Source organism: Nesoenas mayeri, assembly GCF_963082525.1.
Source record: "Nesoenas mayeri genome assembly, chromosome: Z".
NCBI classification, from domain to species: domain Eukaryota; kingdom Metazoa; phylum Chordata; class Aves; order Columbiformes; family Columbidae; genus Nesoenas; species Nesoenas mayeri.
Genome location: NC_137542.1, coordinates 60,678,114 through 60,694,634, shown reverse-complemented (window position 1 = coordinate 60,694,634; position 16,521 = coordinate 60,678,114). Strand labels below are relative to the sequence as shown.

The window sequence follows — 16,521 nt, the reverse complement described above, 5'->3', positions numbered from 1 at the left end:
CAAAAGGTCTACATGCCATCCACTGTCACAATGTTCCAAAATTTGGAAGGTATTGAGTGACTGAGCTGTAAACCCCTCACCATTCTAACTACATTGCTATTTTTCCCTTTTCCCCTCCGTTCTTTCATCCCTTTTAAAGTTACCACTTCCTTCTATTTAAATAGAATAGTTAATGCTTTCTGCCACTTCAAAGCAATGATCAAAGCTTTTCAAATAATTTACCTTTGCCAAGGGTTTGTACGAAAGCAGTCACTTTTAGTACACACTAAAATCACAACAGATGTAGAACAGGAAAAAGGGGCAGACTTTTAGGAGCCTTATTTCAGCATCTCAACAATCTTTTCAGCAATAAATCTGCATTCATGAGTGTTCATGCTAGTTCTGTTATGTAGCACCTTTTTCCTCAGTTTCATTCTTTTATCAATCAGCCTCTCCTAGTCAAGATTCTACTTTTTATTCCACACTTGGGTTGGTTGTTACTCAATATAGCCACTGGACCTGGATTTAAACTTTGGGACAAACCTAGCAGACAGCTCCCTTTTAGGTATTTCTATATCATGGAACCACCTCAGATTTTGCATCAGGAATGTTTTTCCTTTTTTGAAGATAGAAAGCAGCTGTTCAATGATTATGCTTGTCAGAGCTGACTACTCTTAGCAGAGTGAAACAGATCTGAGGGGCTCAAAAAAAGTAGAATATACTTGAAGTCATTTTCACTTGCTCTCCACTCCCTTCACACTCACCAGATGGAAAATCAGGAGTAGAGCGGTAGCTTGGGGTAGGTGACCTAGGAGATAAGCTGTGGGTTGGAGACCCAGGCAAGCTTTCCCCTGATGAAAGTGACCGGTTCAGGCAGGAGAAACTTCTGCTGGTGTGAAGAAGAGGAGAGGGTTGCTTGGCCAGCTTTTTAAAGAAAGATCTTCTCCTAGCATGAGAAGAAAACAGCATTGATCAGAAGAGGCACAGAAGATACTATTACCACAGGCAGAATTCTTGCAAACTGACATTGCTTCCTTCTCCCACTACTCTCAGAAAAGCAAATATTAAATCTATGTTTACATGAGAACAAAACACATTGCAGAGGGTGAAGCTTAGAAAATATTCTGATATGCTAATAGCTGGGATAGATGTGGTAACTGATCTACCTGTACTAAAATTTACTCACCATAAATCAGGAGAATGGTTAGCTCCTTATGAGTATAAATCTTCATTTTTTTTTAGTTTAAGAGCTCACCAAAACTGTAGGAATATCTATAAAGTACTTGCAATGTATTTACAAGATACACAAACTTAACACTAGAAACTTTAACTGAACAAGTACAAAAAGATGTACTTAAACCAAATCAAGACTGAACTTCAGTCACTGACTTTCTTCCCCATATCTATGTGTGCATTGTGCAAAATTTTTAGGGGTTATTTTAATAAAACTAGTGTAGGCAAAACAGGTGAAGGGTGTGTTACAACCATAGGATCTCACTGAAGAAGACAAAAAGATGTAGAAGAGAGAGAACTGCATTAACTTCATATTTTAAATTAGTTTTTACATATACAAAACCAGAAACATATTTGCCATGAAACAACAGGATTACTTACCTCTCTAAACTCTCTTTCTTCTTGGTTTTCTTACTGCGCCTGACCATTCGGCTCCTATAGCTGTATCGCCTGGCAGGTCCTGTCTTGATCGAAGTGTTCTCAAAAGGAGTTGTCGTTACTGAGACTTTGTTACCACTCTGCCAAAAAGGAGGAAGAACATTTAGGCATGAACAACGCAAGATGACTTTGCCTTAAATTGAAGCTACACCACAAACGTGAATGCAATGAGACAGGACACCAGCATCAGAGTAAGAGCTGGCAGAGCAGGGTACCCTACAGAGACATTGCCTGGCTAATTTATATCAGAGAAAAGGATGACTGGAAAATTCTCAAATTCTGCCAGATCCCCTAGACTTCCTCCATTTAAGCTTTTGGACAAGGAGAAATTCCAATAATTGTAGCTAGACAGGAGCCCAAGGATCGACAAAAAACTGCACTATTCAAGTTGGAAGCTTCTACAAAACCATCTTTTTTTCCCACAAAGAACAGCTGTCACTGTGCAGTCGTCCCTTCACTGGCCATTCGTGCCTCAGGGTACCAACTGTTATAATGATGAAATGGAGGAGAAAATTTACTCTTCATTACCAGTCCCAAACAATTCTTTTATCTTGTTCAAAAGAGGTAACAAATATAATTTACTTCAGCTTTTTAGGACCATTCTCATGAACAGATGACTCAATAAATAAAACCAACTGGAAATACCTATTTTACGTTTCAGAAATTAATACCTCTTCCCAGCGCTATATACCACTACAGCGAACTTCTTTTCAAAGGAATTCCAATAGCCCAAATTAATGTATGATACAGCATGTTTAAATAAACAACAATTTCTCATTTTGAGTTTATTCTTGTAACTAGTGTACAGGGTTGTCATGTTTCTCTTTTTCTGTACCTGAGACAGAAAATAACTACACTTAACTGCCTAAGATTAAAGAATTTTCTTACACCTTTCTCGCAAAACTGTAAAACCTGGACGTTCCTCCTGGTTTCAGAAAAGCTAAACAAAGGCTTAAGAAAAAGTGTATTTTGCTTCTTCCCTCTGCTCTTGATATTTCCTCATTACTTTATTGCTTTCCAGTCTTTTCATAACTGACTACTCCCTTTGACAGGTAAAGCTCTGCATGTAACATTATAAATTGTTAATAATATAGGAAGTAAAAATACAACTGTCTAAAATAATTCTGAATGACGTTAGTCTGTGCAAAAAATATTACATAAAAACTGCAATATGATGAGCTACTATGATAAGCTAAGATATTAATGTTCACTTTAAAAGTTGGGGTTTTTGTTTGTTTTCAAGGAAAAATTATAGTTTTCTAACAGGATAGACCTCAGAAAACTCCACAAGAGAAAAATGTTGTAGATTATTCAGGAAAGTCCAACTTCAGGATCAGAACTTCATTAAGCACAGCAGCTCTGTGGGACATGCCTGGCTATATACAAGACAAAACCCTTTTGGTCTTGAGATTATGAAAGGCAAGTTCCTGTACAGCAGGCAAGAAAACTTCTCCTGTTCTTTGTTTCCACTTTACCTAATTGATTTCATTGATTGAGAAGTAGCATCATCATTAAAGGCCTGAATTACCTGATGAAGATGGGGTAATTGAAAATTCTTGAAAATGTCAAATATTTTGAGAGACAGAGACATGTCTTTGTGTCAATGCCTCAAATGTACTTCAGCTACCCCAGCAGCAGTGCCAGTTCATTGCAGGGAAATGAAAACCATAGCAGGATATATGAAGTCAATGACCTTTCTCCAGACGTGTGCAACAATAGCTTCAATTTTGCACTTGAATAACCACAAAATCTGACAACTAATCTCTGAAGGAAACAAACATAACCCCATAATCCTTAGCGAAAATAGCAAGGCCTTTTGTATCCCAGTTGTCCACAAGTTACCTTTAACAACAGCTCAATGACTTCTGTATGAACAAGACCATGCACTGGCTCTCCGTTGATATGAGTAATCAGGTCTCCAGCTTTTAAACCTGCTTGGTGAGCCACACCTCCTTCTTCCACGTTCTGGAAATCAGAGATAAAAAGAATATACACATAATGGTCTCCTGTTTAACCTTCTTACTTCCAAGAGTAGGTTTTGTTTAATTAACTCCTTTTATAAAACCAGCTGGCAATGAAGAAAACTTACAGATATTAAGTTACATGAAAGAAGAAAAATCAGACCAGCCATTTCACCATCAACTACTTACTCAAACCTCCTACCTACACGAGGCCTGGAATGGTTTCAAAGCTCACTGAAATACTGTTTGTTGTAATTGATATTAAGGCTGGTATAGCTGCGCAGTTTTCATGCATCATAAAGGGGTGATTAACTCCCACTGGCAAAATTTCAGAATGAAGATTTTTAGCATGTGACTTTGAGAAATACTGATGTAATTAAGGCAGATCACATGCAGTACCCTAATCACGACAAAAATTAACTCCACCATATAGCTAAAGATGGTTTTCATGTGATTCGAATTCACCAGGCTGCCCATTAGAGGGAACAGTGCAGCACAAAGCTGCTGAAGGACCAAAACACACTGAATTGCAAATTATTTTGAAGGTGGCTTAAATAATTTATTATATTTTAAAATGAGCTTTTGAAGAATTTAAAGCCATGCAGCCACTGCTGAAGCCTACAGTGCAGACAGAGCTAAAAAAACCCCCGAAATTTATAGGGTTTTGGAAAAAAGGCAAGGTTTCAGTCTTACTGAAATGTACCATTTTTTTCCCCTTCCTTTCACTGATCTGATGCTACACCAGTGGCAAGAAATACATTTTTTTATATTCGTTCCATTAGCAATCAAATGTACCCCATTTTCCAGACTCAGTGTTCTTTGCACTTTAATACACCCGAGAGGCAAGAAACATGAATGAAAAGTGAGTAATATACCATCACATCAGTAGCACTGCTCCTTCAAAACCTATAGTACCTATTTAAAACAATCATAGAATGTCCTGATTTGGAAGAGACCCACAGGATCATTGGAGTCCAACTCCTGTCCCTGCATGTGACAACCCCACAGTTCACACCATGTGTCTGAGAGTGTTGTCCAGTCTCTTCTTGAACACTGTCAGGCTTGGGGCTGTGACACCTCCCTGGGGAGCCTGTTCAGTGCTCCAGCACCCTCTGGGGGAAAAACCTTTTCCTAATATCCAACCTAAATCTCCCCTGGCACATCTTCCTGACATTCCCTCGGGTTCTGTCATTGGTCACCAGAGAGAAGAGTTGGTGCCTGCCCCTCCTCCTCCCCTTGTGAGGAAGCTGTAGCTGCCATAAGGTCTCCTTTCAGTCTCCTCTTCTCCAGGCTGAACAAACCAAGTGACTTTAGATGTTCCTTATACAGCTTCCTCTCCAAACCCTTCACCAAATTCATAGGCCTCTTCTGGACATTCTCCAGTAGCTTTATATCGTTTTTATCCTGTGTTACCCAGACCTGCACACAGTGCTCCAGGTGAGGCCGCACCAGTGCAGAGCAGAGCAGGACAATCACCTCCCTGCCCGGCTGGCAATGCTGTGCTGGATGCACCCAGGACACGGTTGCCCCCTTGGCTGCCAGGGACACTGTTGGCTCATGGTCAACTTGCCGTCAACCAGAACCCACAGATCCTTCTCCAGAGAGCTGCTCTCCAGCCTCTCATCCCCCAGTCTGTATGTACAGCCAGAGTTGCCATGTCCCAGGTAAAAAAATCGGGCACTTGCCCTTGTTGAACTTCACGCGGTTGGTCATTGCCCAGTTCCCCACTTTGTCCAGATCCCTCTGCAGGGCCTCTCTGCCCCTTAGAGTGTCAACAGCTCCTCCCAATTTTGGGTCATCAGCAAACTCACTAAGTAATCCCTCAAGGCCTGAGTTTAAGTCATTATGAAGACAGCGAAGAGTGCTGGCCCTAAGATGGATCCCTGCGGAACCCCGCTAGTGACTGGTGGCCAGCCCGATATAACCCCATTTACTAGACGCCTTTGAGCCCATCCCATTAGCCAACTGCTCACCCACTGCACTGTGTGTTTACCCATCTGTGTGCTGAACATCTTGTCCAGGAGGATACTGTGACAGTATCAAAGGCTTTACTGAAATCCAAACAGATTACATTGACAGGCTTCCCTTGGTCAACTAGGTGGGTAACCTTGTCACAGAAAGAAATTACTTTGGTCAGGCAAGACTTTCCCATCAGGAACCCATGCTGGCTGGGACCAATAACTGTGTTGTCATTCAGATATTTTTCAGTAACTCCCAGAACAATCTTTTCCATAATTTTGCCAGGTACAGAAGTGAGGCTGACAGGCCTGTAGTTGCCAGGGTCATCCTTGTTGCCCTTCTTGTAGACTGCGATAATGTTTGCCAGCTTCCAGACAACTGAGACCCCTCTAGATTCCCAGAAGCATTGAAAAATCACAGAGAGCGATTTTGCTATAACATCAGACCGCTCTTTAAGCACCTTTGGATGAATCCCATCATGCCCCATTGAATTGTAGGGATCTAGCTGGGGGAGCGAATCCCATACAAGTTCAGGGTTGGCTGAGGTTTATCATTTGCACAGCCATGGTTCCCTAGCCCAGGACTCTCTGGGCCCCAGAGCCCATCTTCAGTGTTGAAGATCAAGACAATAAAGCATTAAAAGTCTCTGTCTATGTCTGTTTATGAGGTGACCATGCTCATCAAGTAATGGGCCAATATTACTTCTGGCTTGCCTTTTGCCATTAACATACTTAAAAAACCCTTTTTATTATTCCTCACAGTACTGTGCCAGCTTCAACTCTAACTGACCTTTCGTTGCACAAATTTCCTCCCTAAAGTGGTGAGCAGCATCTCTGTAGTGCTCCCACATTGTCTGACCTTGCTTCCACTGACCATGTACTTTATCTTTTTTCTCTAGTTTGAGAAGACCCCTGCTTAGCCAAGCCAACCCTTTGCCTCACCCATCTGACTTTGGACATTTTGGAATTGCCAGCTCCTGCGCTTTTAGGAGGTGGTTCTTAAAACATTACCAGCACAGATGGACCCCAACACCTTCAAAAGCTTCTTTCCAGGGGACCTTACTAAGTAGCTCTCTGAGCAACCTGAAGTCTGCTCTCTCATATCCAGAGTTGAGGTCCTGCTGGCAGTTTTGCTCCTGATAGCACAGATTTTAAACCTGACTGCTTCGTGGATGCTCTGGCCAAGGCAACCACCAATCACCACTTCACCCACAAGACCCCCTCTGTTAGTGCACAGCAAATACGGGCAGGCATCTTTCCGGGTCAGTTCTCTTAGTATCTGCACCAAGAAGTTATTGTCCAGATGCTTCAGGAATCTTCTGGACCTGTTGGTGCCAGCTGTGTGATATTTCCAGTTGACATCTGGCAAGTTGAAGTCGCCCATAAGGACAAGGGCAGATGACTTTGAGGCTTCCCTTAGTTACTTAAAGAATAACTCAGTGTCGTCATCCTGGCTGAGCGTCCTACCTGTACAAAACTTCAAAGCTTTTGATATATTTATAATCCATTTTTCAGGACTATTTTAAGGTGGTTGAAATATTTTCGTTTATACACACATACACAATATTTATGTATATATAATATATAAATGATTTAAAATATATTATTTGTTATGAACCTCAATTATAAAATTAATATAATTACATCTATATTTACATAAATACTTATTTATTTTACAATTAAGGAGGTTAATAACCAATTAAATGCAAGAACCGCTGCCTTTTCCCTCAGCCTGCCTCCCACTTCATTCAAATCAGTAGTGAACAGAGGATGAAAAACACATGATTTATTCAAGACAGTCAGTCTTCTTCCTGTGCCACAGATCCTCAGAGGTATTAACGATTCCAAATGATTTGCACATTTCTACACAAAAGAATGTCAGTGCTTGAAATCAGCCTACTTGTGTGTAGTAAAATACTGTGGACTTTTATGAAAGCCTTAAATGACGCAGTTTAATAAATTCCATGTATATTTCAATAATCTCTGTTCACAATCTCTTACTTTTGCAGATCCTGCCCTCAACTGAAGAGAGGCCTGCAACAAATCTTTGGTTTTCTAAGCCGCAGTACTCTGAACTTAAAACATGGCAGTTTCTAATTGCCATACTTGCTAAAAGTGAAAGTGACCCATGCAGACTGTCAGCATTGTAGGTATGTATCACTTCTGCCAAAAGTGGCTTGTGTTCTCCCTACAGCCAACACTGTTCTTGTGTACAAGCATAAACTGCATTCTAAGAACACTGTTTGGCAGAACATCATGATTTACACAGTAACTCCCAACAAACAGATACTGTAGGTACAAAAACCCAAACCAAACACATCATTAAAGTTTTCTGTGGCTGTACATAAGCAAAAAAACATTTTATCTTACCCAAACAATATGGTGCACAGTGTAGATATCGCTGTCACCCACGTAAACTCTGATGGCTCGGATGGTGAAGCCATACTTTTTTCCTGAACTATGAATTACTATCGGTTGACGAGGACTTGCAGCAGCAATTGATGAATCACGGCTGGGAGATGAATCTCGGGAGGATGAAGGATCAGATGATAGGGAATGAGGAGACATAGGACTTCCCAAAGGAGAAACACCAAACACATCTGCAAAAAAAACAACAAAAAAATCTGCCTATTAGAGTATATTGTGAGCACACATAAATACAGACACAGAACAGGGAAGCTGCTATGTTTGAACACATTTGTATCAAAATATATCATTGCCTTTATATAAATACTCTCTCCTTCTCTATCAGTATGTATGTTAATGAAAAGTTTAACCAACACCAAATACTAGAATTAAATCTCTTTCCCTGTAGCATAAACTGAATTATTTAACCTGAGTACTGTAATTAAACCACAATATCTACTTTGTTACATAGGACAGTAACTCAATGCTTGTACTGAGCCTCCATTTCTACATTCTGCTACACCATGTAAAACCACAAGAATTTCTTGCAACAACAATATCACTTACCGCTCCGTTTTGTTTCATTGTTTTGAAAGCACTATGTGCTCATGCTTGTGTAAATATAAAAAACAATTGCAGCGGCATAAAACACACTTTGGTGACTGTAACAAGGTGACAGCTCTGCAAAGGAATGCAGCCCAGAAGGATCCCAGGTTTGGTGTCCATGACAAGCCCTGTCATGCAAGGGCAGATATGCTTTGACAGCAAAGGCGCTACTCCCTGGATGCGACTCAGAGGCTCCCAAAGGTCGGTATCATCAGCTAATGCTGAAATCCTACCAAAGAGCCAAGCCCCGAGGGAGCTGTCTCTGTCACCCTCTGGCTCTGAAACACGCCACATCTGCTTTCTGCTACATGTGGGACATGCCCTATGACTCTGAACTATATGTCTCAGGTCAGGAACACTGAACATCTGCTGCTGTAGTTTATTTTATGGATAAGCAGGAATAAGGTAGTTGTTTTTTTTTTTTTACAGTATTGGGTACAGCTTACATATAAGATTTTGGTTGATACAGATATAATGACAAGATTTTTTTAGGCATAGGCAAAGCCAAACTTGGATTTTATAGAATGATGCTGAGATTAAACTGAAAGAAAACTGTAGTTTAATGAACACAGCAACTCAGTCTATATTATCTCTGAACTTAGCAATTCTTATTAGACAGCTCTGGAAGCACTACTAGAATACAAACTGACGAATAACTCAATCGTTGTGTGTATATCATGCTCTTGTGATAGCTAATCTCAGTAACTGGCATGCACTACAGACCCTCTACAAGCAGGAAAAAATAGCCCTGGTGCTACCTATTACAGGGGTATACCAAAACCCACTGAAAATGCACTGGAAACAGGAAATGGGATCCATCTTTTTGAAACACCCTGTATTATTTGGAAGGAAGAGTCTGCACAAGGAACAAGCCCAGAGTGTTTGCAAGCCGCCTGCGGTTTTCAGTCCCCTGAGCAGACTGAGCATGGGGTCTCATTGTAAATTACAGTTTTCTCATTGTGAAAATAATCTTCATGCATTTTGCGAGAATGCTCATTCACATTTGGACAGCATCACAAAAATGCTAAGTATGCTCTTAATTGTCACCTAGTTGTTCTCATTCAAGCAGGGGCAAAATACTCCTTTTAACTGAGACTCAGTATTTTCCTCTTGACTTATTTATCAAAAAATCCTCATAGTTAGCTGCTGGAATTAGTTACTTCATAGGAAGCTTATGCTGTTCTTTAAACTCTATGGTGAAGAAGAAAACAGGTGAATCAAAAATTCCTGCAGTAACAGTCACATGGGCTTTTCACATTTCCAAGGTCTCCAAAACACATGCACAATAGCACAGTGTTTGCTCACCAAGGCATTAAGAAGCACAAAGGGCACACAAGCTTTACGGCCCAAAGACAGGCGAAGGTTAAGAGAAGAGCCAGAACCAACTCTTCAACAATTCTCCACTAGCCTGAGGACTCAAAGCAACCTGCTGAAGTTACTGTCAAAGTCACCTTTGAACATACGGAGCGAGTGCAGGGTTATGTTATCAGGCCAGCAGACACTTCAGTATTTCACCTAAGGTCTAAGAGAAGCATATGGCCAGTGTGCAAAGCTCAGATGTCATCCCACTTTTGGGAAAAAAAACTTGAAGTCTGGGAAATTCAGATTTTGATTCTGAACCATTAAAACACAAAGCACCAATGCTTCATCTGGAAACACTCAATACTAATGTTCTATCTCCACTTACTTGTAGGAATATATCTGGCTTCTAATTTTGAGCACTCCATGTAAGCACTCTATGTAGTACGGAACAGGAGCCTACATGCTATTTCCACTTTTGTGACACTTCTGTTCGGTTTATTGCCTTTCTTTGTGGGTGATGGGAGAGAACTAATCAAGCTGAATGTGCTGCTGTAACAAACAGCTATTCTTGGAGCTGTACACAGTGAGCTTACTTAAACTACACCCCTACTGTAGGGAGGGCCAAGGACTGAAGCCTGCATCCTGCTGTGCATGCACACAGTCAAACACAAAGTTGGTACCACTAAGCTACATTTTTGCCTGTCAGAGAAGGCCCCACAGCTGTAATAAGACCATTGTAACTTGATAAGATTGCACCACCTAGTAACACAGCTAAACAAGAGAAACAAAAAAGTGTGACATCATCCATTCTGGGCTCTCAAAAATATTGAATTTACATTGTAAACCATCAAGTATGCATAAATCATAACATTTCAAACAAAAAGATTTATCTCTACCTCCTGGGATCATGAGGGACAAAGCACTTGCAGAAAGGGACTTTGTGACTTTTCCAGAGATGATCTTTTTCTCTGTGTTTTCTAACTGTTGACGAGCCATGTGAGACGCAACATCACTGGGTGGCTTTGAGGAGTTATCTGTACTGTCCACACTCTCATGTCTTCCATTTATCTGATCTAAGTGCTCTGAAAAACTGCCAACTGTACAAAGAAGAAGGGATAAACACATTGAGGGAAAACTGGGGGTCAAGGTGGAGAAATGGTACAATCGTGAGATAGGAAATTTTCTTCCTGTTAATAAGTTCATAAAACAACATAACAGAAATCTAGGTAATTCTTCTAGACTTACGGAATGCATAAACGTTAACAGAATGAACTGAAATCAACAGTGTTTTGTAGTCACTGACTAAGGTAAAATAAGAGACAAAAGCTGAAGCAAGTTTGGTGTCTCAATATGCAGCACCCACCTTAGAGAATTTAATAATTCATTTATTTCAGGAATAGTTCACACGAAAAATAAATGTAAGGCTACAACTCTATGGAAGGTTTTATCAGCTTAAAAACTTCTCCAAATTTTTTTTTTTTTTTTAAATTCTTTGGTGGTTTTCTACCACAGAGGAGAAAGATACATTGCACCGCTATATTCATTATTACAACCACATTGATACTAGCCTCTCATGTGTAATTAAATTCCACAATTTTGAATGGGGGAAGGACAACAATATTTCAAAAAATATATTAAAAAAAACCCCAAAACTCCAAATAAAAAACCCAAAACAACCAAAAAACCATACAGGTCTTGTCTCAGGTAAAAAATCTGCACAGGATTTCTTCAAAAATTGAAAGATATCACAAGAAAGATGAATGACCTAATGAAACATACACCAAGGGTAGGTTGCCTGTTTAAAGACATAGCAGTAATTCCTAGTATTTGTTTAAGGCCACTGAATATCCAGTTGCTAATGGACCATAGAAAAATGAAATTCTTAAGTTTAACTGGTAAGTGACAGAAGAAGAGCAGATGCTTTGAGTTATCACTGTGACTGCTGTGCTAACGCAAACACCCTAACACAGGGCTGGGGAAGTGAGCAAGAATTTGGATACAGGCAAGTCAATGTATTAGACAAGGGAAGGAGACGGAAGTTGTTGTACAGCTGGATGAACCTGAGAAAGCTTATTTTCCCAGAAATGGAGAGGAGGAAGAGCGAGGAAAATGTGGACTACAAGGGAAATTAGGCATCTGGGCACAGAAAGGGGTAGCCTGAGAAAACTCGGTGAGGTACAAAAGAGAAATAAGCTGAAAACAGGCAAATGTGTAGGGAAGGTAACTGGAACCTACATATGGACAACCATGACACTGATTTAAGTGTGTGTAAGGTCTTTCAACAATTATACAAAACTCTCCTCTGAAAGTACAAAATCAGGAAGATACTAGGGCCCTAGATTCTACTGAAATGCATGCAAATACTTGAGCAGGTATACTTGAAAAGGATGCATAAAGGAATTATTTAAGTAGGGAAAGGTTTACAACAGTCCCTCCTAGATTCCTAATGCCAAAAGTGACTGCCACAAATCAAAGACAAACCTGCCAGTTCTGAAAGGCATATATCATTGAGATATCTTAATTAAAAACACACAGTTGTGCAGCACAGTGTTAGAAAACAGCACTATATACCAGCTGGAATGACTCCAGGATGATCAATCAAAAGATAACCAACTTCAGTGAGGATACAAAAATAGTGCTTTAAGAGCTCAAGGGGTCTAAGACTCCTTTTCTCCACAGAAGGATCCTGCGAAAGCCATACAGTCAAGTCATCATTTTATTAATTTGCCTAGCAGCCCTTCAGAGTCAGTGGTGTGACACCAAATATTGGCACTTCCAAAGAAGTCGAAATTCTCCCACACATACATTCATGAGATTTTATTAATTTGAGCCTAAGCACAAACCAGATCCCTCTTGGGATGCCTTTTTTTAAAGCAGTTCTGACATACAGGACTTCTACATTCATCCAAGCTACTGCTAAACAAAGAAGGTCCACGACTGTTTCTAATGTCTTCAGTAAAGAGACCCACTGTGAATTACCTGATAGCGTGGAGCTGCTGATTGTACTTGCTGGAGTGGTTACTTCAGGTTCATCTTGCGCTATTTCTTCACTCACAAATGTGGGCTTTTCCTGTTCCTCCCGGGGTCTCGCTAAGCTGGTGGAGTCATCCTGTTCTCCTTCAGCTGATATGGACAACTTTGGAAGCAAACCAGAACTGTGTCGCTGCCTGTTGCTCTCAGTGTCAGAGGAGACGGGTGTAGATATTTGTTGTCTGCATTAAAAATAAGCAAATGCTCATGCAGTTATTGAGATGAGGAGCCCTGCTACCTGGGAAGCAGGACCAGATGCAGACCATTTACAGCATCCCCTTCTACTTACATTTCAGAATATTCTGAACTCCAGCTTAAAGATTCCACAGAAGGCAATGTTACACCTTTTGTTTTGTCTCCTGCATCTTCCTTTTCTTCACCTTGTGTTTGAGTGACTCGATCTATGCTACTAAAAACCTATTACAGACAAAAAGAAAATATATACAAAAAAGCCAACTTATCATTGACATATTTGATATAAAAAACATATGCATGAAAGCACATTTCAGGTTGTACTCTGCATGTTCTAAATGCTTATACAGTATTTCAGAGTGCAAACTTCAAACTTCTTGAGCCTTTTTAAATTCCCAAGAGTTTGTGTTCTTAAAATGCTTTCCTATTTTCCTTTCTTGGCTCCTCACATACAGGGTCACGAGTAACGTCTCTTCTCATTAGGAATTTATCAGCTTTCTCCCCATTTCACTGTGTGAACCAGGAAAGTACAAACAAAATCCACAGCCTTGGGGTCTCTGGGTCACAAGATTAATGCACATCTTGGATTAACTCACAACCATAAAGCCAATCAAAGTAAAAAAGCCCTAACCCTAAGATACTGACTTAGTATCTACCAGCCAGGTGTGGAAAGCAGAAAACTTCAAAGTCAATTCAGATTGATTTAAGAATAAATTACTTGGATAAAGCACTTAGAAAAATTAAACTCTGATCACTGGAAGTCTGTTGTTTGCTTAGCTGAGAAACTGCACACAGCAACTGTCAGTTGTATATTCTTCAGCCTGGGAGGCACAGCTACAGATGCAATGACATAACAACATTAACAAACCAAATTATTACTGTGGTACAGAGCTTTCAAAAGGACAAAAGTCCACAGAATCACAGAACAAGATTAGAAGAGACCTCTGAAGGTCATGCTGTCTCTCTGCACAAGGAGGGTCACCTAGAGCTGGTTGCTCAGGACCATGTCCAGATGGCTTTTGAAGCGTTCCAAGGATGGCAACTCCACAACCTCCGCGGACAAACTGCGTCAGTGCTCTATCACTCTCACACTAAAAAAAGTGTTTCCTTGTCTTCAGGCAGAACTTCCTGTGTTTCAATTTGTGCCTACTGCCTCTGGTCCAAGTTACCCCCAAAGAGACTGTGTTATTTACCAGTATCTGAATTTGAAACATAGCACAACTCAAAATAAGAACTTCACACAGAACAAGGCTAACTACATCCACAATTCCCATCTCTGCTCTTCTACACTGACATATGTGGCACTGCAGAGCCAACATGAAATCCACCAACTCCTTTAAGCATAAACCAGGACAAACAAGATACAAGCACAAACTTTCCAAATACCTTCAAACAGTTCCAAACTTTTTACAGGGAAAGCTTTTGAAGAACCACTGCTGGATACTACGTTAAGACTAAAAGCATGCTCATTAGGCATTCCACTTCCACTATTTCCTGCCAGTCCTCCACAGTATTTCCCGAGCATGTCCACTCTGCTCTGACTGGTGTCCCCTTCCAGCAATAATTAGTTCTCATCTCAACTACTGAAGTACACTACTTCGACAGTCAGCTTTACCTTCACCGCATTCAAATCACTCCCTCAAATCTATATCTCTCCTTGACCAAATCACATGGTAAACACTACTTTGCTTTTTTCCCTTCAGCCTAATGTCATTTAATTAATAGCTACTATAGGCTAGTACTGTAATCTTTGTCATGCTTTGTTACAGCAAGACACCCAGGACACAACTGGAGCAACGTGCAAACTATGCACAAGGAAACCAATGTGAGGAATATGCATGGGCATTTAACAGAACAGTTTCCCTAAACTTTCTCTTATGCTATCAAGAATTTTCTACAGAAAATACTACCCTATTTCTAGAATTTTCTATTATTTTCTTAGTGACTCAAGAAACAACTTTCCTACAGAATCTTCTTTGTTTTAATGATATTCATTTCATTCTTGCTCAATTTTAGTTAACATGTCCTGAAGAAAAGATGCCTTGTACATTTCTTCTATATCTAATATTTCCAATTCTATAAATGTAGCAAAATATTTATGTACACAATATATATTAACATTCCAGCAATTTTTACTTACTTTTGAAAATCTGTGTGAACATGAAGAAAATTGTCTTATCTCCAAACTAAAATCTTCATCATTGGTATCATCTTCTTCCTCAGTTTCCATATGGTGGTATTTCTCAGAACGAGCTACAGACAAGGGAAATAAAGTACTTGAATTTATCAGGAATTTACCAATATTAGGAGCGTAATTTTATTCTTAAGATTATTTCTGCTGAAATGTCAAACCACCAGCGAAAATGCAAGCTGCCAGTGGTTCTGACAAAGTAGATTTTCAAAGCAGTAAGCAAAAGCCAAACCAGTGACTATTTAAACAAGGATTTCATCACATTTTTTTTTTAATACCATCAAACACCTACTGTCAAAGTAACTTGTGTCATCTTCAGACTCCAGTTGTGGAATAAACTCTGCTTTCTGCCTCAGCAGACTGTTCCAGTCAAGGCTCCTGAAGAACTGATGCTGCTTTACTTCATATGCACCGCCTGGGGGAGCCAAAGAAAAACACTGAGCAAATCATACCAAATCCTCTGACATGAAGGCAACTAAACCACTGGCCAAAAAATGCAAATTAACATGGAAAGGCACATCCATCACTGTAGGCAGGACCATCTACTACCCCTTTCCATTAGAATCTCCTACACCTATGAAAGCACCTCCTTGTTCCTGTTTTGTTGTTGCCATTTCTTTAACAGTGGTGGCATTGCCTTATCATCTGCCTCCTTTTAACACTTCTGTCTTTCTGGATATACTGATTATTATCTGTCAGCTACACATTAGTCAGAAGCATCAGATGTAGTAGTAGCCTGCTTGTTATATGTCAGACAATTACACTAGTTTTAAGTTAATAAACAACTAGAAGAACACAATGAAATACTGGAATATTTGTCCTAGGGAGGTGGGCAAGGTTGTTACTAATATACATAGACCTAATTCTAAAAACTGAACAGGTAATCTGCAGCAGCAGGCGTTACTGCCAAGCTGACCATATTGGGTTTGCATGGCAAGGCTTTGGTAGCAGGGGGGATAGAGGGATGGCATCTCTAAGAAGACATAAGAAGCCAACCCCATGTCTGATTGCCAATGCCAGCCAGCGCCACAACAGACCCGCTGCTGGCCAAGGCTGAGCTCATCAGTGATGGTGGCAGCACCCCTGTGATATTTACCAAAGGGTAAAAAACTGCCACACAACAGCAGCCAGGAGAGAGGAACGAGAATATCTGAGAGAAACAGCTCTGCAGACACCAAGGTCAGTGAGAAGGAGGGCAGGAGGTGCTCCAGGCTCTGGAGCAGAG

General features: G+C 40.3%; 1 protein-coding gene across 1 annotated transcript in view; it reads right to left on the bottom strand.

Annotated features, from left to right (window-relative positions):
* The window catches only part of MAST4 (microtubule associated serine/threonine kinase family member 4), a gene marked incomplete at its 5' end in the record, with an annotated part of 306,989 nt that overhangs the window by 6,349 nt on the left and 284,119 nt on the right, over nt 1–16,521 (bottom strand). Inside the window, 9 exons of the mRNA XM_080362738.1 lie at nt 744–925; nt 1,594–1,730; nt 3,493–3,615; nt 7,940–8,169; nt 10,780–10,980; nt 12,863–13,095; nt 13,203–13,330; nt 15,246–15,358; nt 15,589–15,711. Coding sequence (XP_080218864.1) covers nt 744–925; nt 1,594–1,730; nt 3,493–3,615; nt 7,940–8,169; nt 10,780–10,980; nt 12,863–13,095; nt 13,203–13,330; nt 15,246–15,358; nt 15,589–15,711 — 1,470 coding nt within the window. The remainder of the gene's footprint in view (nt 1–743; nt 926–1,593; nt 1,731–3,492; nt 3,616–7,939; nt 8,170–10,779; nt 10,981–12,862; nt 13,096–13,202; nt 13,331–15,245; nt 15,359–15,588; nt 15,712–16,521) is intronic.